The 25342-nt window shown below is 43.6% G+C and overlaps 1 protein-coding gene across 1 annotated transcript in view; it reads right to left on the minus strand.

Moving 5' to 3' along the window:
* The window catches only part of CEP192 (centrosomal protein 192), a 417077-nt gene that overhangs the window by 287519 nt on the left and 104216 nt on the right, over positions 1 to 25342 (minus strand). Inside the window, 2 exon segments of the mRNA XM_073632810.1 lie at positions 1689 to 1814; positions 11735 to 11910. Of these exon segments, the coding sequence (XP_073488911.1) occupies positions 1689 to 1814; positions 11735 to 11910 (302 nt within the window).

Genomic DNA, 25342 nt, shown 5'->3' on the forward strand with positions numbered 1-25342 from the left:
ATCATGAGCAAAGAAAGAGAAAAAAGGAGCCCACTTACCAGCAACCCTGTGGCGCGGTGTGGGAGGATCGGACTCTCTGGAGGAAAAAGATAGGTATGGTGGGGTAGGCAGCCTGGCCTCTCAGGATAGCACCATAAGAGACCCTGGCCCCTACTAGGTGTTCCCTTGCCGGAGGAAACACAAAAACTGACGAGCTGTGGAGAGGAGCCTCCTTTTAAAATGTGGTGGAGTTTGTGTTTCCTGTTTCCTAGTGGGTGGAGCCTCTCTCTCTCATGTGCTGTCCTGAAAGACGATAAGGGAAATATGTGATTCTCTCTGCCCTAAACCAAGAAGCTTAAAACATTACCTCATAAGTTAATGGTTGAACCTGTCTACTATTGCATAGAACTTTAGAAAAACCTTTCAAGTTGGGTTGCAATTATATGTTCATCCATTGCAATCCTATATTGAAACTAGAGGTCGACCGATATATCGGCGGATATTTGGCATTTTTTCATTAATTGGCATTGGCCGATTGTGCTGATAAAAAAGGCCAATTTAAAACTTCAGCGCGACTTGCAAATGACTTCTGTAATAGAAGTCAATGCAAGTTGCCTGAAGTCTTCCCATGGAGACTTGTCTCTATCTGGGCAGCCTGCCAAGTCTGAGAAAAGAAGCAAAGAGATACAATGTTTATACTTATGACTGGACTGAACTTGTGTGTAGGAGTTCTCAGCTTAACCATTTAAAGACTAAAATCTTTTGACACTTGTTGCTTACAAGTAAAAATCTCTCTCATAGCGGTTGTTGCAATATTTTATGTCACACAGCATTTGCGCAGCCGTCTTTCAAACGAAATTTTTTTGGAAAAAAATACACTAAATGAATATAAAATAAAAAAAAAAAAAAAAAAAAAAACACACACACACCACACACAAAGTTAGCCTTTTTTTCCCATCCAAAAGTTTTGATTACCTGTTTTTATGCATTTAATATACATAATCTAAATCTAAATTATACATACAAGTGAACTGATTGGAGGTTTGTTTTGTTTAATAAATGTTAGAAATTTTCTGTATCACTTAACGCTGCTTTCACACTGGAGCCGACAGGCGTTGACGGTAAAACGTTGCTAGTTTTAGCGGCGCTTTGCCATCATTTTAGCAGCGCTATTCGGGCTGCTAGCGGCCAATGAAAGGGTTAAATGTGCCCGTGTAGCGCTTTTCAGGCGCTTCAGCAGCGGTACCCGTTCATTTCAATGGGCAGGAGTGGTGGAGAAGCGGTATACACCGCTCCAAAGATGCTGCTTGTAGGACTTTTTTTTTTTTTTTTTTTAACATCCTGCCAGCGCATAAGCACTTGGGCTTTCACACTGAGACTGCAGGGGAGCCATTTTGCAGGCACTTTACAGGGCTATTTTTAGCCCAAAAGCACCTGAAAAACACCCCAATGTGAAAGGGGTCTAACTGTTAGATTTTATGAGATGGGAAAAAATAAAAATTTCGGGATCATATATCGGCCGCCGCATTTTCTAAATATCGGCATCTGCCAGAGAAAGACCCATATCGGTCGACCTCTAATTGAAACAGTCTGTTGCTAGGGGGGGTACAAAGAATTTTGACTACTACTCAATGTTGAAGCTTTAAGCAGTCCCCAAAGCACACTAATCAGAACCTGGTGGTAGTAGTTGAAGAAATCTTGCTACTTACATATCATCCTTAAAGCTCAAGACAAATTTTCCATTTCGATCTCCACCAGAGTGGCTTAATGTAAACAGATCTGTTGTTGCTGATAACTTTTCATTTTCTAGATAAGATGCCTGGACATCTGAAAGTCTAGGGAGAAGAAGAAAGAGGAAAGAAGAGGAAAGAGGAAAGAGGAAAGAGGAAAGAGGAAAGAGGAAAGAAGAGGAAAGAGGAGGAGGAGGAGGAGGTGGAAGAAAAAAAGGAGGAGGAGGAGGTGGAAGAAAAAAAGGAGGAGGAGGAGGTGGAAGAAAAAAAGGAGGAGGAGGAGGTGGAAGAAAAAAAGGAGGAGGAGGAGGTGGAAGAAAAAAAGGAGGAGGAGGAGGTGGAAGAAAAAAAGGAGGAGGAGGAGGTGGAAGAAAAAAAGGAGGAGGAGGAGGTGGAAGAAAAAAAGGAGGAGGAGGAGGTGGAAGAAAAAAAGGAGGAGGAGGAGGTGGAAGAAAAAAAGGAGGAGGAGGAGGTGGAAGAAAAAAAGGAGGAGGAGGAGGTGGAAGAAAAAAAGGAGGAGGAGGAGGTGGAAGAAAAAAAAGGAGGAGGAGGAGGTGGAAGAAAAAAAGGAGGAGGAGGAGGTGGAAGAAAAAAAGGAGGAGGAGGAGGTGGAAGAAAAAAAGGAGGAGGAGGAGGTGGAAGAAAAAAAGGAGGAGGAGGAAGAAAAAAAGGAGGAGGAGGAGGTGGAAGAAAAAAAGGAGGAGGAGGAAGAAAAAAAGGAGGAGGAGGAGGTGGAAGAAAAAAAGGAGGAGGAGGAGGTGGAAGAAAAAAAGGAGGAGGAGGAAGAAAAAAAGGAGGAGGAGGTGGAAGAAAAAAAGGAGGAGGAGGAGGAGGAGGAGGAGGAGGAGGAGGAGGAGGAGGAGGAGGAGGAGGAGGAGGAGGAGGAGGAGGAGGAGGAAGAAAAAAGGAGGAGGAGGAGGAGGAGGAGGAGGAGGAGGAGGAGGAGGAGGAGGAGGAGGAGGAGGAGGAAGAGGAAGAGGAAGAAGGAGTTAATAACAAGGCAACATGAATTGGGGAAAGACACTTTGATAAAATAAAATGGGATTTTTGAGTTTGCTATAAAACACATTTCTTGGTGTTCATTGAGGGACAAACATACAAAAAAAAAAAAAAAAAAAAAAAAAAAAAAAAAAAAAAAACTTGTTATACTGCCACCTACAGGAGGATCAGAAAACACTGGCTAACAAAAAAGTGGCCTGCCCATTTTAAACCCACCTATTTGGAAAGAGGGAAAGGAAGGGACTACGTCCCTCAAATGCTACGGTCTCTCTTGTTCACTGAGTGAAAAAGAAAATAGAGCAAACATTGCTCAGGTATCACAACATAAGGTTAACAGAGTGTATAATTGGTACGTTTGTAACACATATTGAAAGAGCAGTTATACAACACAAACTCATCTAAAAGACATAAATATAGAGTTTGCCAACAAAACAGTACAAATAAGTATAATAATCAAAAAGTCAGCAATTAGAGCACATTTAACCACTTAGCTACCAGGGCAATTTTTTTTAATTTGTCATATGTGAAAAATCTTTTTTTATGCTAGAAAATTTCTAGAACCCCCAAACATTTTCTGAAAGCTGAGGCCTAAGAGGACAAAAAAAAATGAAAAAAGAAAAGGTGGCGGTTGCAAATTTTTACATCAGATATTTGCGCAGTTGTTTATCAAATGCTAATTTTTTTAGGGAATATAATAAATCTTATTTAAGGATCTGCCGGATGCTGTGCACCAGGAGTTGAAAACTTTCCAGACTTTGGAATCAATTGCTCTGGTAACACTCTGCTAGATAGGAGGGTAGCAACCAACCTATCCGAAAATACTTCTCTCCTCAAAAGCTGCTCCTCAGAAGCAAAGCTGTGAGTTTTAGCTTTGCTACGTCCTGGTGAAGCAGGGGACCTTGTATCAGCAGGTTTTGTCTCAACGGAAGGTGCCAATACGGTTCGAGTTGCATCTGTAGAAGGGATGAAAGCCAAGCCCTCTTGGGCCAGACAGGAGCGATGAGGATTACGGTTGTATCCTCTTTCCGGATTTTTGTTATGACCCGAGGGATAAGCTGAAAAGGGGGAAAAGCCTAGCAGAGGTGAAATTTCCAACTGTGCACCAGAGCATCTACTCCCATTAATGACTCGTTCTTGTTCAGGAGAAGGAGAGACACCTGTGTATTTTCCTGAGTCGCAAAGAGAGCCACTCTTGGCCGCCCACATTTCTCACAACATATCTGGGTTCAATCGCCACTCCGCTTCGTATACCTGGTTTCTGCTGAGGAAGCCCGCTACCCTGTTTAGAGTCCCCTTTAGGTGAACCACGGACATGGATCTCATGGATCTTCCCATCTTAGAATGCTTCCTGCTAGGCACTGAAGAGCTCTGCTTCTGGTGCCCCCCATCTGTTTATGTAGGCCACCACCGCGGCATTGTCTGACAATCTGTATATGCAGTCCCTGAACTTCTTCGCAAATGTCACTAAGGCCATTTCTATTGCCTTTACTTCCCTCCAATTTGAGGACCTTACTGCTTCTCTGGTGGACCACAAGCCCTGAGCCCAATGACCTCTCATGTGAGCCCCCCCAACCCCAGGAGCTGGCATCCGTTGTTAATCTTACTTGGATTGGGAAGGACCATAACAGTCCTGCTGAATACCTTGTCTGCTTCCACCAAGGGGACCGTCACTAGCAAGTCCAGTGAATCTTGCTGGTGATCCCAGGTTTTTAACAAAAAAAAAAATAAAAAAATAAAAACACTTTGCAGAGGTCTGAAGTGGAGCCTTGCCAACTGAATTGCCGGTATGGAAGAGGTCAGGGTTCCCAATGTTGACATGATCTTCCTGATGGACAGGAGCTGACTGCACTGTAACACCACCACTTCCAACTTTTTCTGTTTTTTTTTCTGGAAGAAAAATCTTTTGCTCCACTGAGTTGATACGGAAACCCAAGAATAAACACCTCCTGCGAGGGAATCAGATTCGACTTTTGGCGGTTCAAGATCCATCCTATGATTTTAGGTGAGCACGAGCTCTGACCAAGTTCTTCTGAAGCACTTCTCTGGTTTGAGCTAAAAATAGCAAGTCGTCCAGATAAGGAATCTCTGAGCTTCCTTCTAGATGCAAAGGTGCCAACACTTCGGCCATTACCTTCGTGAGCACTCTTGGAGACGATGACAGGCCAAATGGTAGTGCTCTGAACTGCAGATGTACCCCCTTGTTCCTTACTTTTAATGCCAACTTCAGATATTTCTGGGACCTGGCGGCAATGGGTATGTGGAGGTAGGCATCCTGTAAATCTAATGATGCCATGTAGCACCCTTGGTTCAGGATTTTTTTTACTGAGAAAATGGAATCCATCCGAAATCTTCTGTACTCTACCGAACGATCGATTTAGCATCTTGATATTTAGGAGGAGATGGAACTTTCCTGAGGTTTTCTGAACGAGGCATACGTGCGAGTAGAAACCCTGGAAGAACTCCCGTGCAGGGACTGGAACAATGACTCTCTGGGATTTCAGTTACTGGATTAGGAACTTCATGGCGAGAGCCTTGGGGCATTTGTCACCAAGAATCTTTGTGAAGGTTCTTCCGTGAATTTGATCACATATCCCTAGGAGAACGCGTTTACAATAAACTGGTTTGATATAATGCCTCTCCACTGTGAAGGAAACTCCTGGAGTCTTCCCTGACCGGGAGGGAGGAGTCACTGCGGCTTTCTGGAAGTCGCAGGAGGATTGAAGAGCACTCCACTCCTACCTTTGGGCTTCTGTAAAGACCATGGTTTCTTTTTGCTCTACGTTTTACCTTCGCGCTGTCCTTTGAGGCTGAAAAGAAAAAAAAAAAAAAAAAAAAAAAAAAAAAAAGGAGCTTACAGGTCTTGTTTAGGTTGTACACTAGTGACCTAGTAACGAGACTCTTAGAATCTCATCATCTATGACCTTCGGTGAGTATCCTTTCTCTACAAATTTTGACATTAAAGTATTAGCCTGTACGAAAAAGTCTGGCAAATCCATACAGTTTCTTCTGATATGCAGTAGTTGACTACGTGGTATAGATTTAAGCCAGAGGCTATAGTGGCAGCTGTTCACAGGGATGTATCCATTGCGATCTGTTGGCTTGAAAAACGTTTGAGGTGGTACTGAGGTGGTCATGTTACATCTGGTCAACACCGATCCAAGTTGAAAGACTTACCATGGGGGATTGTTCCATGCTCGATTGACTCACCATCTTATGATGTGTGGGTCCACACCTGGTGGTAAGAGTACCCATTTACCTTCTTTATTACTTGATGCACATCGGCCATTTTTCAGTGTGAAATCATGCCTACCATCTGTGCCTTTAAGGAAGGATTACATAGTGTTCCTTCTCCCTATACAAGAGACTATATTGATCTTATTGTTATTTCCTATACAAACCATATAGAGGCTTTATGATAGGTCCACCTGTTGAGACCTACCCTGAGTTAATCAATATTTTACACATAGTCACTGGATAAACATTAACGCATTGGTTTATGTATATGACCGTGATAAGTTCTTACGAGACTCCTTCTCTGTTGTACACAATTTAATATATTCACAATATACGAACTTGTTTTCATGTACACCATTAGTGAACATTCTTCCCTAGAAAGTTTTCTTCCAGGGTAGATTTATTCTGTTTAGCGCTGCATTTTTTTCTCTGTCACTTAATCTGGTTAATCCAGTGTTATAAATTCCTAGCAACGCATGTCGTTGCCATTGCTGGCTTCAGATTGTTCATCACTGATTGCCAGGCTATTTTAAGAAGCAGGTCCTTCCTCTTGTCCATGGGCTCCTTTAGTGTGCCCATATCTTCAAAGGCGAGGTCAGTTGATTGCGAGACCTGTGAGAAAGCGCAATCCAGTTTTGGAACCTTGTTCCAGATAAAGTCAGGATTTTCCTCTAACAGGAATCTTCTCTTGTGAGCCAAAAAAAAAAAAAATATGGCTTCTTCTCTGGTTCCAGCCATTCTCTATCACGTCTGTTACTTGATTGAATGGACCGTAAAAGTACGGCCTTTTGAGTTTCCCAAACCTGCGTACATGCAGTCAAGCAGGGAGAGCTCCTTATTTTGCCTCCTTTATCCCTAAGGTAGCATGGATTACTTTCAGGAGTCCTCCAACCTCTAGTGACATCTTGCACTTAGCGGTGGCATCTGCTTCATTTTCGTCCTCCTCTGAATCTGTTCCATCTGGAGCGGGGGAAAACAGGTTCTTGGGAAGTGTCCTGGGAGATCGGACTCCCTGCCAGTATTAGGGAGCCCCTTGGGATTCTGAAGATGGTTGCAGAGCCCTGGGATCCCCTGAGGGACCTGGTTCTTCTCTTAGGTTTGACCTACAGGCTTGAAAGGTGGCACAGAGCTCATGCTTAATGGTTGTAACCTCCTCCCTGACTAAATCTGAGATGCAAGCTGCACAAAGCGATTTAGTCCAAGCTTCGCTTCAATTTTTCTGTGCAGACAGGGCACCTTCTCTTGACTGGTTGAACAGAGCTTTTGGCCTGGACAAACAGAAGAAAAAAACAAACAAAGGACCACGCTAAAAAGGCTGCTGCACAGCACAAGTAAAACACCCAAGCACTAGGAAAGAAAAACTTCTTACTTCCCTGTGCCCAAGCAAGCCACCACCACCCCCTTTTGTGGAGGCCCCCACTGCTAGGCAGAAGTGTTAAACCACTAGCCACTGCACTACACATTCCCAGGAAGAGCACTCATTGGAGAGGGGGGGGGGGGCGCCCAACCTGAAAGTGCTGCCTCTTCCTGTACACTGCACAGGACGTGGCCGAGGACTCTCCTTGGCCACCAGAACAATGGCGGCTGCTCAGCCTTACACCGACGCCCCACAATGCGGGCGGCCAGCAGGGGACCACTGGAGACCACCCATTCCTTAAAAGCAGAGTTCCACCCATTTAAAAAAAATCAGCAGCTACAAAAAGTGTCGCTGCTGATTTTTAACACTCTTTTAAAAACTCTAACATGCTGACTTGTAAACACTCACCTGTCCCACGGTCCAGCGATGCTGCTGCCCGAAACCTCACTTCTCTCCCCCCTCCTCTCTGTGGTGCCGGTTTTCTGTCGATGGGTGCTCTCTATCGAAAAGTGCCCGAGCCGCTACGCGCATGCACAGTACATAACGGCACAACAGCTGATTTTCAAATCAGCTGTTGTGACAGCGCATGTGTGGATCTTCAGCCACAATAGCCGATGGGACAATCTTATTGTCAGATTCTGCCTCACGCTTGCGGGGCGTGTTCATTCTAGTGAAGGGCGGTATTTTATCTATTGATGGGCAGTGCTGCAAACAGAATGTTATTCTGCTATTATGCCTGGAATCTTGCAGGGTGTGTTTAGTGTGCTGAAGGGCGAGTTTTTTGGTCTTGATGGGCGGGTGTTCAATGATTTGCAGGGTGTATTCCACAGTCCTGCAACAAAGCCAAATCCGCCCTGAAACTCATCGAAATTCGCACTGATACTGTGGCAAATCTACTCTGCTAGCTAATTACGCCCTGCAAATCACTGAACACCCGCCCATCAAAACCAAAAAAAAAAAAAAAAGAAGGACCTGCCTTTCAGCACACTAAACACACCCCGCAAGGTTCCAGGCATAATAGCAGATTAACATTCCATTTGCAGCACTGCTCATCAATAGATAAAATACCGCCCTTCACTAGAATGAAAACGCCCCCCCAAGCGCGAGGCACAACCTGACAATAACATTGTCCCGGTGACTATTGTGGCCGACCAACCGTGCATGCGCCGTCACAACAGCTGCCCAGAAAATCAGCTGTTGTGCCATTCCGTACTGCGCAGCTCGGGCACTTTTCAATAGAAGCACTCATCGACAGAACACCCGCATTGCAAGTGTGGGCAACCGGCTGTGGCTTCACAGCCAGGCATGCATGAGTCTGCGGGCAATCTTCTGGGACCTGTGGATGTGTCCCAGAAGATTGCAGGGAGGGAGGAGGGTGGGGAATGGTAGAGGTGAACTTTCTTCCAGCGCCAGGAGAGGAAGTGGGAGCTGGATACCTGTGAAAACTAGGTACCCCCCCCCACGCCAAAAAAAGAAAGGACTTGCCAAATGTGGCATGTCAGGGGGGGTCACAAGTACTTAAAATGGAAGTCCCATTTTTGGGTGGAACTCAGCTTTAAGACCAGAATGTTAAAAGATGGTCTGTCAAATTCACAGAGAAATGGGGAAACAAAAGCTGGACAGCCATCATGGGGAATTTCAAGGATGACAGTCAGTTCAATTAACAAATTAATATGTTTTTTCCATGTAAGAGATGCTTCGCATGTCTGAGAACCAAACGTCCAAATGAAAAAAGGTATTTAAAATTTTCATCTACAAGTACGGGAGATACCTTTTGAGGTAAAAGAAAACTATTTGCTGCAACACTGAAGGGGCAGTATATGCCCTGGAGTGCAGTTGCGGCCTCCAATACATTGGCCGCACTAAAAGACCCTTTTAAAGTGCGAATTAAAGAGCATGTTCAAAATATTATAAACGGTTATGAGAAACATAGCGTATCCAAATATTTTTTGTTATGTCATAATAGGGATCCCACCCACTTGAAGTTCTGGGGCACTGAACCATACATTAGACACTGGCGGGGGGGCACAAGGTGAGGACCCTGAGCCAGTCGGAATCCAGATGGATTTTCACTTTGGATACTTTCTCGTCCAGGGGTCTGAATATCGAATTCGACCTCAATTGCTTCCTCAGTGATTTTTAATACTTTTTATATATTTTTAACCCTGTTTTTAAGTTTTAACCTTTTAACTTCTTAAAGCCCCTTTACATCTAACGCTTTACCCGATACTCGTTTAGCATTCTTTGGCTTACCCGCAATTTATCTCTCATTCGTAACATACTTTTTAGAGTCTCAACATTCCAGTAATTAGATATGGTTTGCTTTTTTCGTCAGATTACATATCTGTTTGTGTTTATTTTACATTTGTCTTTTGTCTTTCATTTACTTTCCCTTTTGTGATTACTGTGTCTGTTATTCTGTTACTCTGTCTATGCTTATTCTCAAGCCGATGGTATGGCCTCATGCCTATTGTTATTATGTCAGCCAGCTATGTTCAGAGGTGGGCTCTCACCTCTGCGTGTGTTATGTCTGCTCACGTCAGCATTAAGGCCTTTCCCTTCCGATCGTTTTTTTGTCTTTAGTCCTCTTGTTTGCCCATATAGAATTCCACATACATTTTAGGTTTACATTTATTTATTTTTAGTGTTTATCTAGTTTGAATTACCGCCTTTCTATAGGTGTTTTTAATTATCCTGGTAAACTTGCAATTCAGCAAAGGATGGCACTTTGTATGTATTTTTTTCTTCTCCTCCTCTGCTGACAGTCGAAGTATCGTAAACTTCTTGGTCTGCTTATTAGCTACCAATAGTTAGCTGACGTTACGATGCACCGCCCATAGTCCCATTTACGGCCGCAGTGTTACACAGCGAATAACCAATACAATGGCCGCGCCGGTGTACCTTCAGGAAGACAGACGCTATGTTATACTCCACGGGACTACAAGAAAATGGCCGCCCAGTAATGTGTATTAGATAGCTATTTAAAGATATTCCTTGTGCCTTCACTTATCCCCTGATGAAGTCACGTGTGGTGTGACGTCACGCGTAGGGACGGGACAGGCACCTTATGCTGATTGAGGCTTACGAGCTCGCCGCTCGTTGGAGATAAGCCATCATCTCACTGCTGTTATGTGAGTACCCATGTTTTATGCTAACAAAATCAAGTTTTAGCCTGACAATATTATGCTATTTGGGACCTTCCTTCTATTTTCGTGCCCCCTGTACTACCTGAGGGATTAATGTTCCGGTATTAGGACCGCAAGGATAGAGGAGAAATACAAAGGATGGTACTCCCAACACTGGTCTTATGCTGTTACCCCATTACCTTAAGGTAAGGGGCCATTACTTACTAGTGTGTGTCCAAACATGAAGAGGAACACTTTTTTTTATTTATTTGAGCACTTCAATTTGTGCATGCCAGGAAGCTGTTTCACTCTGTGAAGGAGGACTTTCATATGTTCACTCACTCTGATTGATTTGAAGATTATGCATTATTAGTCACATGGATTGTGTTACTGCATGAGTCACTTTGATTTCTATGCCTGCTGTGTGCATACTACACACAGGATTCTACTGTTTACATTGGACATTTTGCACTTTATATAGGAGGCCTACCCCTACAGCATTTTGCTTTTTTTTCCTGATATGGATATTTACTGATGGTTATTGTATATACTGTGGCTGCACTAGGCACTTATTTAGTGATTGTTTTTTTTTTTTTTTTTTTTTTTTTTATGTAGAATTGGACACATACTATTCAAAACTTTTTAATATTGTTATTTATTTTTGATCTGCGCCTTAGTATATCTATTTAGCACGGCAGCTGATCAGCACTATCACTTTAATATAATTTTTGTTTATGCTAGGATTAGCGCAGCACCACCCTAATATTACAAACATTATATATAATTTTTTTTTTAGTAGAGACCCTAGAGAATAAAATGGTGGTTGTTGCAATATTTTATGTCACACGGTATTTGCGCAGCAGGTCGGTCAAATGCAATTTTTTGGCAAAAAAAATTACACTTTAATGAATAAAAAAAAAAAAAAACCCATACTAACCAGTAAAGTTAGCCCATTTTTTTTGTAAAATGTGAAAGATTTTATGCTGCGAGAATCACGATTCTCATTTTGGCCAGAATCGTTCAGTAATAATATACATACATACATACATACATTTTTCCCTTCACTCTAGCTTCTTTTTTTTTTTTCAATGTGCTGTCCATTTATAACACAGTATTCCCATCTCGTCGCTGTTCATTTACTTTTGGCGCTACAGACGTTTTCGAAGTTTGGTAAATTACTCAGCTGTGTCAGCTGCCGCCCAAACACCGCGTAGGGATACTTTTTTTTTTCTATCGAAATACACTAGCATGCGTCAATGAGGATAAATTTTGTACAGTAAGCAGCTGCCTGATTCATCAACAAAGTTTACCTTTCAAAAGCAGTGCGAGCTTTTGCAACTGTAGATGCAGCAACTGGCAATCCTAAATTTGATGCAAGGGTGCAGTTATCAAGAGCTTCACTGAGGTTACTGCTCATCGACTCGGCCAAGAAGCTTGGAAAGGTTTCATCTTCTATGTTGACATAACGTTGAGACATTGTAAAGCTCTACCCTATACAGAACAGAATAAAAATGAGTCATTTATAGCGCTGTACTTTTGGGAATTTGTTGACCAACTCAAATAAATATGATATGCAAGTAAAATCTGTGCCCTAGTGTACAGTACATGGACTCTAATCATTACAACTGGGTTATATGCAGCTACTGGGGACTTAAAGCGGAACTTCAGTCATTTTTCCATCTTTTCTATTAAATCCTCTGCCCTTCTTGTTTTAACTTTGGATAGTAAAAAGAAAAAAAATTCTGCCACTAAATACCTTATACAGCCCACTTACTGTTTGTCTGGTAAAAAGCCTAGGCTTATGACATCATGCACAGCTTTCTCACTCTCCTGGGAGTTTGCCAGGCGGGGAGTGGGGGGATGAGTCATAAAAAGGGCCAATGAGCTGCAGAGCTGGAGGTGTGTCTGTAAAGTGAACCAGCAACAGTTTCAAATGCCCACAGTTAAAATGGATACAGCCAGACTCAGTGGAGGGAGATTTCTACAGCATATCTGGCAAGTACAGAATCACAGTATATATAAAATATGCAAAGTGGTTGGAGGGAAGCTTCAGAATGGCAAAGATGTTTTTTATTAAAAATTATGTGAGCAGACAGCAGTTCCTCTTTAACTTATATAATCCCTCCCATATCCAGCTAGCCTTAAAGTGTTTGTAAATGACTACCTTGTACAACAGCCCATTCAGTTTAAAATCAAAAGAAAATCAATATGGGGGGGATGTATAGATATAAGAAAACATTATAAATAACTTTCCCTCCCTCCACCCTTTTTTTTCTTTAAATAAGTGATCACATTCCCTCTGTTCTCAGCTGCATAAGAGCTGGGGGAAAGAAACAGCAGCACACTGATTAGAGAATGGCTGTGCAGAGGGGGCGTGTCAGGACAAGTCTGATCATAGGAGGAGTGCACAGAGTTCCCAGCATAGCTAGAGAACTGACCAGGCAGTGTTCTCCTGCTTAGAGTGGTCAGTTTTTAAATAGGAAAGGAAGGGCACTGGCAGGATCACCAGGGATTTCACACACAAAGAACAAGATACTTTCACATATAAGTACATGGTAGAGCAGGCACATATCAGGAATATAAAGTGTTAGGGTAACAAACGCTTTAATTTTGCAGCAATAGAGAGATCATAAGAGCAGAAGGGAGAGGCCCGTGTACTGTACTCTAGAAAACAGGTTTTACTGACAAGTGAAAAGTCCAATTTTCTTAGTTGTACAGTACAGGACAAAGGCTCTTTACTTTCTACAACTGGAACTTCCAAAAGCAGGCCAAGTTGTGCCGTTTGCAACACAGCAATAAACCTGATCAAGCCCACAGAAAAACAGGCCAAGAAGGCTTGACAGACAAAAGGAAGAGCTTATAGCAGCTAACACCCAAAACCGGCATCAGATGGGGCCTGAACATTCACCTGGCAGAACTTGTGTTAAAAAGAGAAGTACAGCCAATGCTTTTTTTGGCCATACTTATCCTATGGATCAAATGAGTGCAGTTCATTTTGCACTCCTGTGATCTGTTTTCAGCTGACAGTGGGCTGAATCCTACTGACATCACAGAGCCGGTGTAGGCTCTGAAAAAATCCCTACCATATGGTTGGTATCTTCACAGAAGCTTGGACTGACACCTGGCTCAACCTCTCAGCGATCCCCTCCACATCCCAGAGCTTCAGTGAGCACTGGAGAGAGCAGAGACTTGCTGACAGTCCCAGCTCTTTGCTCAGAGCAGAGGGGGAGAACTGAGCAATCAGTGGTGTTTGATCACTCAGTTCTCACTACAGAGCTAGTGGAGGATATATACAGCATCAGAGCGATGCTAAATCCACCTAGGGGAATATAAAGGGGTTTTTTTGTTTTGTTTTTTTAAACCCTGAACTTCTTTTAAATGAAGCCAAGAAGGTAGCCTTGCAAATCAGAGAAACAGATGCAAGATTCCGAAAAGCCCATGAAGCACTAGGATCTGCTTAAATTTGAGGAAGAAATTTAGTTTTATACGTTTTTTTTTTTTTTCTACTGGATATGTTTTATAGCAGGAAAAAAAAAAATTCTCTAAAATTGTCGGTCTTTGTTTATAGCACAAAAAAAAAAAAAAAAAAAAAAAAAAAAAAGGAGGTGATCAAATACCACCAAAAGAAAGCTTTATTTTGTGGGAAAAAGACAAATTTTGTTTGGGTACAGTGTTGCATGAACGTCTATTCCCAGTTAAAGTAGCGCAGTGCCAAATTGAAAAAATGCTCTGGTCAGGAAGGGCGTGAAACCTTCCAGGGCTGCAGTGGTTAATGGCATGCCAGTCTTATTCTGTAGGGTTCAATTTTGAGTTGGCCCACCCTTTGCAGCTATAACAGCTTCAACTCTTCTGGGAAGGCTGACCACAAGGTTTAGGATTGTCTCTATTGCCTCGTTTCCACTGAGCGGATCGGTTCAGTTCGGTACGGTACGCTATTTTGGGTGTTTCCATTATGAAAGCGGCCCATACAACCGAGCCGAACCGTTCCATTCAGTGTCCTGCTTCAGATGTGGGGCCATAGAAAATGGAACGGTTCGGTTAGGGCGGAGCTACGATACATTCCACTGATTGGCTGACAGAAAACCCTCTTCTGTGCTATGCTGAGGCATTTTTTCTAAACCCTGTATGGCCCCTTGTGGTCCCACTTGCAGTGGAAATGCTCACCAGAATAGACCGGACCATTCTAGGCCATTCAAACTGTACCGACCCGAACCGATCCGCTCTGTGGAAACTAGGCATAAGGGAATGTTTGACCATTCTTCCAGAAGCATGTAGATTGGTCATTTGACAATACTCAAAGCCAAGATGTTGGTGCAGATCCAGACCAGAGTACAGGAAAGTTAATACGTCCCACTAAGTACTTGCTAGAGAGAAAAGTCCTCAATTCATATCAAACAAAAAAGAAGTCTTTCATCTGCAATGGTAGACTTTGTGAAAAGTAGACTTCACAGAATCCAAAAGTCCCTGTTCTTGAAAACAATGGCTTTAACTGTGAAGCTGTTAATCAGCATACTAGCCCTTAGGATAGGAGGTCTGGGCAATCTGGTATGGTCCAAGCGGCATGAAGTCCTCTTGAGCCAATACAAAGTGATGAGCATCATGAACACCCTTTTTATTAATCTTGCAAAGGTAACGAAAAATCTGGAGCAACACAAAGGCTGCTTTTTTTTTTCTTCATCTTAAATAGGAACAGGTTTGTTCCTGTACAGTTCATTGTAGAAAAAAAAAAAAATTAAAAATGCAACATGTTCCATTTTTTACTGCACTGGAACTGCCTGCACTGGTGTGAATGACACCATTGAAACCCACTTTAACCTACTGTCCATGAGATTTTCATGCAGAGAAAAAATAAATAAATAAAACACCCCACGCACTGGACTGCATCTGGTGTGAAATTCAAATGGCATATGAGTGAGGCACCTTTTACTGGTAGCTTAAGATGACCAGGCATGTAAGCGAAAAGATTTTGTGCATTACGACAAAAATGAAAACCACTCTGGAGAGCTGTGTCACTATTTGTTAAAAGGGAATAAAACACAGAAAGTAAGGCAATGTTTGTCAGTGTTCCGCCAAGAACCTGTCCTGGAAAACCGTATCCTGCTGATTGTTTATTGTCTTAGACCAATTAGCTACACTTTACCAAAACAAAAATTCCAGCAATAGTTTGTTGCAGAGCTGGACCTGCAATAGGGTAAGTCTTGTCTGCAGAATCCTTAAAAAGTGGTTGTAAACCCTCACATATCCCAGTGAAGCAACTGCCTGTCTCAAGCCTCCCCAGTTAAATGCACCCAGCTAGCGGCCGAAAAGTGCCGATATAAGAGCGGTAAACCGCTGCCAAAACTGGCAGCGATTTACCGCCAACTCGGCCATGCTAGCAGTTTGAAAGGGCTTAATATTTTACCTGTTTGCAAAATTTTATAACAAAATATAAAACACTTTTGTATTTTTTCTCTTTTCATCTTTTTTTTAAAGCAAAATATAAAAAACCCAGGGAGGTAATCAAATACCGCCAAAAGAAAACTCTATTTCAGGGGGAAAAAAAAAAAAAAAAAGTTTATATGGGTACAGTGTTACATGACCACGCAATTGTCATTTAAAGACTGACAGTACTGAAATTTGGTCGGGGCAGGAGGGGGGTTTAAGTCATCAGCTATAAGCGGGATTACCCGCTGACAGCTGAATCGAAAAAAAAAAATTAATAAAAAACACACACAATATATATGGCGTGCCCCCCCCACCCCCAAAAAAAACGTAGCACCTTATCCAAGCATGCCACCCAGCAGGTCAGGAAAGGGAGAGGAGGAGCAGCAGCAAGTGCACCCCCCCCCCCCCCGAACCATACCAGGTCGCATGCCTTCAACATGGGGGAGGGGGTTCTTCCCGACAACCATGGCCCGTGGTTTGTCGGGGGTCTGCGGGGGGGGGGGGGTAATCGGAATTTGGAAGCCCCCTTTTTTGAAGCGGGCCCCTAGATGCCGGCCCCCCCTTATGTGAATGGGTATCAGGTACATTGATGTTATAAAGGGGCAGGCTCTCCAGGTGACATCAGATGGCCATGCTCCATGGCTATATAAGGGATGCCAACAGCAGGCGACAACACAATGAAGGAAGGCAGCCAGAGAAAAAGAGGAGGTTTTTTTTTTCCCGGGTAACCGTCAGGGAGAAGATGATGGCACCGGGGAGAAAAGACAGCTCATTTTTATTATAAAAGGGCTTGCCAAAAAACATTTTGTTTTTTTTTTTTTTTTGTTTTTTTTTTTTACATTTTACTGCTTTTTGGCGGCGAATCCAGATTACGATAACCCCCCCTGTCCGCAGACCCACAACTACCGGTCAGGGTTGTCAGGAAGAGGCCCTTGTCCCCATCAACATGGGGGCAAGGTGCTTGGGGGGGGGGGGGACAGAGCCCCCCCCCATTTTGAGGGCATGCAGCCTGGTATTGTCCGGAGGAGGGGGGGGGGGCACTCCTGTAATAGGTATAGTTACAGAAAAAGAACTGTTGTTATATATTGAAACAGTATGTGCATCCATAGGTTGGTAACTCAACGCGTTTCTTGGCTTTCAACCAATCATCAGGAGTTGACCTGATGTGGATAGGTAGAGGGTAAGTACAGAAGAAACGTAAGTTTCAGTAATACTCACAACTGATTGCATACTAATAGATGTTTTATTGTTTCAATTTATAGTTAATTTGCATCTGACTCCTGATGATTGGTTAAAAGCCAAGAAACGCATTGAGTTACCAACTTATGGATGCACATACTGTTTCAATATATAACAGCAACAGTTCTTTTTCTGCAACTATACCTATTACATGAATTATGTCCATTGTCTGCTTGCCTGTATATGCCTAACTATGTTGTATGATGTATGTCTTACGATAATTTTATTAAAACTACTTTGTACCATTTACACCTTGAAATTCCTTTGAGATTATGGTATCCCAGGCTTTACATATAACTATGGATATTACATTATTTCACGAACTATAGGTGTAATATATGTTTCAGGTCAACCCTATTTGATCCTGAATAATTAATCTTTATACTCATTGACATGTTCTCACGCAAAGTCCCGCTACTATCCCTTGTTCTTTTGTGCCTTAAATTACTGGGATGGAGACATGTCAATGCATTTATTGGTGTGGACAGGTCACAACTCCATTTTTGCTGTGAATACTTTTGTACATGGAACTTTTTCCATTTTTAATAAACTTGCAAAGATTTCAAACAAACTTCTTTCATGTTGTCATCATAGGGTATTGTTTGTAGAATTTTAAGGAAAATCATGATTTGAATCCATTTTGGAATAAGGCTGTAACATAACAAAATGTGGAAAAAGTGAAGCGCTGTGAATACTTTCCAGATGCACTGTAGAGGAGCATTAGTAAACACTATACAATGTATTACTAAATCTTATACAAAACCCATCAGCCATTACAAGTATTACTAGATACTATACAAAGTATTCCTAAATATTACACAAACAGATTAGCCAGCACTAAACAATAATAGTAAATGCTAAATAAAAACAATCAGCCATTACTAAGTCCAATGTTCTCTAACAACTGAGCAATGAGACAACTGTTCAGAGCGGCCACTCCCCCTCCCCCACCTCCTGTGTGAGGAAAAGTTAGAAGCACACAGAGCCCCGGCCTACACACACGCGCGCTCCGTATTTTATATATACTTCCATACTTGCCTGACACCGACTGCTCCGTAATAGAGCTCAGCCCACATAGAGCCCCACACGGTGTAGATAACCGAGCAGGACGGACAGCGAACTCCGGGGAAGCGAAGTCACCGCTCAGCTAGAGGGCGGAGTTTAATCTAGAGGACGGCTGACAAAATACAAAACTCGCAGCCCGCGTCACGCCGCAAGCAGTCAGCTGCAAGGGGAGGAGCGTGAAAAGAATCGCTCACTCATAGACGCCGCTATAGGCGGTGCTAATAGACGTGACGTAAAGAAGGCGGGGATGTGGATACTTGTGCCTTACATTGTATAGTTGGAAGCGCGGGCAGTTTGTATGTGTATGGGCTACCCCGTGTGAATGGCGGAAAGGGGCTGAAGGTTTCTCAGAATAGATACATACTTATGGCTGGTGAGGTATAGATTACAGTCATGTGTGGGGAGACGTTTTCACACACATAGGCATGTTGTGACGTTCCTAGGATTACACTTCTGTGTAGAACGTTGAAGTCCTGTATAAGGAACACGGCAGTGATTCCTGAGGTAAAAGCAGGAGGGTGGGCCGCTGTTTGTCCAAATAACTTCTAGTCCGGTCCAATTCTGACACCACTCTCTTACATGTAACATATGCATTTATATATTTTTTTTTTTTTACAGTATGGTTGTCTGCAAAGATCCTGTTGTATCTGCGGTAAGCTACATACAGAGGGCAGGGTTCAGGAGTGCATTGTGTGCAGAGTTCAGGACTACACTACAGAGTGCAGGGTCCAGGAGTGCGTTGTGTACACAGTGCAGGGTCCATGAGTGCGTTATGTGCAGGGTCCAGGAGTGCGTTATGTGCAGGGTCCAGGAGTGCGTTATGTGCAGGGTCCAGGAGTGCGTTATGTGCAGGGTCCAGGGGTGCGTTATGTGCAGAGTCCAGGGGTGTGCTATGTGCAGGATCCATTAGTGCATTATGTACAAAGTGCAGGGTCCAGTAGTGCGTTATGTATTCATTGCAGGGTCCAGGAGTGCATTATGTACACAGTGCAGGGTCTAGGAGTGCGTTGTGTACACAGTGCAGGGTCTAGGAGTGCGTTATGTACACAGTGCAGGGTCCAGGAGTGCGTTATGTACACAGTGCAGGGTCCAGGAGTGCGTTATGTACACAGTGCAGGGTCCAGGAGTGCGTTATGTACACAGTGCAGGGTCCAGGAGTGCGTTATGTACGCAGTGCACGGTCCAGGAGTGCGTTATGTACACAGTGCAGGGTCCAGGAGTGCGTTATGTACAGAATGCAGCATCCAGGAGTGCGTTATGCACATAGTGCAGGGCCCAGGAGTGCGTTATGTACACAATGTAGGGTCCAGGAGTACGTTATGTACACAGTGCAGGGTCCAGGAGTGCGTTATGTACACAGTGCAGGGTCCAGGAGTGCGTTATGTACACAGTGCAGGGTCCAGGAGTGCGTTATGTACACAGTGCAGGGTCCAGGAGTGCGTTATGTATACAGTGCAGGGTCCAGGAGTGCGTTATGTACACAGTGCAGGGTCCAGGAGTGCGTTATGTACACAGTGCAGGGTCCAGGGGTGCGTTATGTACAGAGTGCAGGGTCCAGGGGTGCATTATGTGCAGGGTCCAGGGGTGCATTATGTACAGGGTGCAGGGTCCACGAGTGTGTTATGTACACAGTGCAGGGTCCAGGAGTGCATTATGTACACAGTGCAATGTCTAGGAGTACCTTATGTACACAGTGCAGGGTCCAGGAGTGCTTTATGTACACAGTACAGGGTCCAGGGGTGCGTTATGTACACTTTGCAGAGTCCAGGAGTGCGTTATATACACTGTGCAGGGTCCAGAAGTGCATTATGAACAGAGTGCAAGGTCCAGAGGTGCGTTATGTACAGAGTGCAGGGTCCAGGGGTGCGTTATGTACAGAGTGCAGGGTCCAGGGGTGCGTTATGTACAGAGTGCAGGGTCCAGGGGTGCGTTATGTACAGAGTGCAGGGTCTAGGGGTGCGTTATGTACAGAGTGCAGGGTCCAGGGGTGCGTTATGTACAGAGTGCAGGGTCCAGGGGTGCGTTATGTACAGAGTGCAGGGTCCAGGGGTGCGTTATGTACAGAGTGCAGGGTCCAGGGGTGCGCTATGTACAGAGTGCAGGGTCCAGGAGTGCGTTATGTACAGAGTTCAGAGTCCAGGAGTGCGTTATGTACAGAGCGCAGGGTCCAGGAGTGCGTTATGTACAGAGTGCAGGGTCCAGGCGTGTGTTATTTACAGAGTGCAGGGTCCAGGAGTGCGTTATGTACAGAGTGCACGGTCCAGGGGTGCGCCATGTACAGAGTGCACGGTCCAGGGGTGCGCCATGTACAGAGTGCACGGTCCAGGGGTGCGCCATGTACAGAGTGCACGGTCCAGGGGTGCGCTATGTACAGAGTGCACGGTCCAGGGGTGCGCTATGTACAGAGTGCAGGGTCCAGGAGTACGTTATGTACACAGTGCAGGGTCCAGGAGTGCGTTATGTACAGAGTGCAGGGTCCTCTCTGTCTGGGGGGTTTTTGGCTCTTCATTGGATAGATTGATAGCAGCACACCCATTGGCTCACGCCGCTGTCAATAAAATCCAATGTCGCGGGGGGCGGGGCCAAGTCCGGCATTCTGTGTCTCTGGATGCAAATGCTGGACTCGGGAGCGCGCCCCCAAGGTAACCCACTAGGAGAGCCCTTCGCCTAGGAGGTTTACCGATGTGAGGAGGAGCCGCGAGCGCCATTGGTGGACCCCAGAAGAAGAGGATCGGGGGCCACACTGTGCAAAAGGGACTACACAGTGGAGTTAAGTATGATATGTTTGTTATTTTAAAAAAATAATAAAACAAGGGTTTACAATCACTTTAATACCATATGAAATATGTGGAGGGAGCTGAAGCTTCGAGTTACTACACGTCAGCCTCGAAACCTTAATGACTTGGAGAAGATCTGCAAAGAGGAGTGGGACAAAATCCCTCCTGAGATGTGTGCAAACCTGGTGGCCAACTACAAGAAATGTCTGACCTCTGTGATTGCCAACAAGGGTTTTACCACCAAGTATTTAATTTAATAAAATGCAAATCAATTTATACTTTTTTTAAATGCGTTTTTTTTGGATTTTTTTATTTTGTTATTCTGTCTCTCACTGTTAAAATAAACCTACCATTAAAATTATAGACTGATCATTTCTTTGTCAGTGGGCAAACGTACAAAATCAGCAGGGGGTCAAATAATTTTTTCCCTCACTGTAGCTGAATACATATTGGCCTAAACTGATGAAGAAATTCGATTTTTTTTTTTAATTGGATATGTTTTATAACAGAAAGTAAAAAATATTGTTTTTTTTTTTGTTTTTTTCCAAAATTGTTGGTCTTTTTTTGTTTATAGTGTAAAAAATAAAAACCACAAAGTTTATTTGCATTGATTTGAATGTACATAAATAATAAACACGTGAACACCTTATATGAACCAAACGGTACCATTTCACTGTCAATTTCTATATACAGCAACCATGTAATTTGTAGTGATTTGTTTTATTATTTCTTTGCATTTCTTGCACCCACTATTCTCCCCATTCTCTGCCTGTCACTACAAACACTGCTTGTACGGGCGCCCGGAGCACTCATTGGTTGGCATGTTAATCAATCATTCGACCATTCTGTTGCCCCTTATCTGGTCTTGCCTCTGTATGTTCAGCCTGAGGGCGGCAAGTCCCTTCCTGTGCCTTTTGGGTTGAGGTATCTGCTCGCCCCTTATGCGCAGGCTCTGCCTTCACCTTTTCCATCCTTTTAGTGAGGGCTCAGGACTTTCCAAGATGGGGGCGGTATCCCTATGACGCTCAGCGTCGATGGGATGTGCGCCGCTCGTCAACCCTGGCGCATGCGCAATGGCACCACCAAGCGTGCCTGCGATTCGACGGTGACATCAGACGCCGCCGAGTCGCAGAGGAACTATTTAAATGGCAGCCGCTTGCCTCCACAATCTGCCTGAGATCTCTGGTTAGGGACGAGTATGCATCCCTCCATGGTCTCCATGACTGATCCTTGAATGCGTCCGGTAAGATGTCCTCCTCTTTATTTACAGACTAAGTGTTTTTTGCTCTGTTAATCCTGCGGAGACCAACAAACTATATACTGTATTTTCTAGAGATCCTTCTGGCTTCAGGTGTCCGGTCTATCTTAGAACTTGCTGGTTTTTTGTGGTGCCCAGTACTAAGGCGGAAAAAAAATAAAAATTCAATATTCAGTCATTGACTGCTATCAAGACCAGTTTAACCCTTATTGATTCTACCTTTTTATTTAAATTAAGGTAATCCATTTTTGTTGGCCCTGCTAGTGGATATCCCACAGATACCCATTAAGCTGGCCTCCTCCTTTTTTGTCCCACTATTTGAGTATATATATATACATTGTTTTTCATATATTTCTTTTTAGAAATATCAACCTGTTAGCTCTTCTCTTGATTTTATCCTTACATTCTCATCACTCATTGATTTGAAGTAATGTTGGTAAGATTTGGTTCCTCTGTTTGTCCATGTGTTTCAATACCCCTTTGTTTTGTTATATAACATGTTTTTTTTTTTTTCTCTCAAGTAATTTATGCATAGCTCCATCTATGCTATGCCAAATTTGCATGCGTAAATTTTATATCTATGTATTATCTCTTAATACGTTCATGAGACATTTATCTATGTGTTTCTTATCCCCAGTACAAAAAAGTCACACCATCAATCTCCTGAAGAAACTCTAGCGAGTGAAACATGTCGAGAGTGGTAGTGCTTTGTCTGTATATGCTTCATTAATTCAATGCTACCCTTACGGATGTAACTTTCCTTCTCATGTTTTTATTCTTCAATTAAAACTATTGTATTTTTAAGCCATTTGATGATTTTGATCTTTATACGTAAACACCTTAAAACTCCTGAGGTTTGTCACCTCTCTGCCCCGTCTCTAATTTTTTGAAATTCCTCCATAATTGGCTGACTAATACTGTCAAGTACCTGATAGGAGACTTAAAACACTTGAGAATTAACAAGGTTGGCCTCTCTTATATTGCCTGCCCTGGCCCCACTTGGGATGAGACAGAGGTTGCAGAAGGACAGGAGGGACACGAGTGCCTGTGGGTGTTGATTGCAGAACCTGCAGCAGGGAATGTGACTCCAGCAAGGAATGTGACTCCAAGGAGACTGTGGAACCAGAGGAGCAGGAACAGCAGTAATGTTCAGAGGACTGGTCCAGACTAAAGGGGCACTTCGCTTATGCTGATGGTTCTGGGTAGGCGACTTGTCAGAACTCTGCAGGCTGGAAGATACAGCGGCATACAGAGCTGGCGCAGCAGACAGCCAGGCAGGCACTCAAGTAGTACCAGGAGCCAGGATCAAAGACAGAAGCAAAGTCTTAGGAAAAGTCGGGGTCTTTAACAGGTAGGCAGTGAGGTACAGAATCATGTGCAGAGCCAAAGTCAGGAACAGAGCTGGGTCAAGGGTAAACAGCAAGGCAGAAGCAGAATCCAAGGTCAGGTCAAGAACACGCCAGGTCAGCAATGGGTAGAACATGCAGGATCAATCAGGATACAGGGCACAACAGAAGATCAGTTAGAAAAGGATATGAGAATGAACTCTTTTTAAATAACCCATCTGGCGCCAAGAGGGATTGTGCCTGCGTGTGTGCACATGTGTGAATTCCTGCACGTGGCTGTTGGTCGTTCTTTGGGAACTACCTTGCGCATGCGCATATCGATGCGCCAGACGTCATACAGGGATTCCCTGACAGCCTTGCATGCCCCAGCATAGGGGAAGGCGTGTTTTGACCTAGTAAGAGAGGTCAAAAGGAGAGGTGAGCGCATAGGTTGAGAGGTGCTGGGAATCGCCGAAGCACCAGCAGATTTATTACAGAATACTATATTAATGTGGACTTACTCATGTACTGCACTTTTATGTTTTTAATTCAAAGGACATTTTTTGAGCCACATTTGCTTTTTTTGCACTATTTATCACTGAGTAGAATATATCACTTTACATAATATAAATTCAAGGATATTGGGGTATACTTCAATTAATTTGATTATGCATATTTGATTTATCACAATGAATAACGCACATCATTAAGGGTATAGGCGCAAAAACATACACTTTTATTTACTGATTCACATTGTGGGAACACAATTAGGTTGTATGCAGCCACCCATCACACGATAAACCACACATACGTCACTTACAAGGTAGCGCGGGGTTGTAAAGGTTTGTTTTGAAAAAAATATATAAATAACAAACATGTCATACTTACCTCCTCTGTTCAAGGGTTTTGCACAGGGGGGCCCCAATCCTCCTCTTCTGGGGTCCCCCAGCGGCGCTCCCGAGTCCTGCTGCTGCGTCCATTGACACAGACAGCAGGACTCTGCTCTGCCCCCAGCTCCCGTGTCACTGGCTTTAATTGAGAGCAGCGTCATCTATGCCACAACAGTGCTCATCCATGCCACATCAGTTCTCATCAGTGCCACATCTGTACCACATCAGTGCTCATCCATGCCATATCAGTGCTCATCCGTATCACATCCATGCCACTACAGTGCCCATCAGTGCCTCACAAAAGTGTAATAGGTAGTCAAATTAGATTTGAAATGTATGTCCCTAGAACACCTGATGGTGCTCCCTGCATGTTGGGCCTCTGTATGTGGCCAGGCTGTGGAAAAGTCTCCCACATGTGGCATCGCCATACTCAGGAGAAGTAGCAGAATATATTTTGGTGCATAATTTTTGCTATGTACATGCTATGTGTTAGAAATATCTTATAAATGGACAACTTTTTGTAAAATAAAATGCATTTTTATTTTCTTTACACATTTTTAAAAAAGTTGTGGAAAAAATGACATGTTCAAAAGACTCATTATGCCTCATAGATTATACGTTCTGATGTTTACTTTCCAAAATGGGGTCATTTTTTGGGCGTTTCCATTGTCCTGGTGCTCCAGGGCCTTCAAAAGTGTAATGCCCCGTACACACGGTCGGACTTTCCGACGGAAAATGTGCGATCAGAGCTTGTTGTCCGAAATTCCAACCGTGTGTGGGCTCCATCGGACATATTCCATCGGATTTTCCGACACACAAAGTTTGAGAGCAGGCTATAAAATTTTCCAACAAAATCCGATCGCGTCAATTCCGACCATGTGTGGCCAGTTCTGACGCACAAAGTGCCACATATGCTCAGAAGAAATTCCGAGACGGAACA

The sequence above is a fragment of the Aquarana catesbeiana genome, linkage group LG05 (genome assembly GCF_042186555.1).
Source record: "Aquarana catesbeiana isolate 2022-GZ linkage group LG05, ASM4218655v1, whole genome shotgun sequence".
Taxonomy (NCBI): domain Eukaryota; kingdom Metazoa; phylum Chordata; class Amphibia; order Anura; family Ranidae; genus Aquarana; species Aquarana catesbeiana.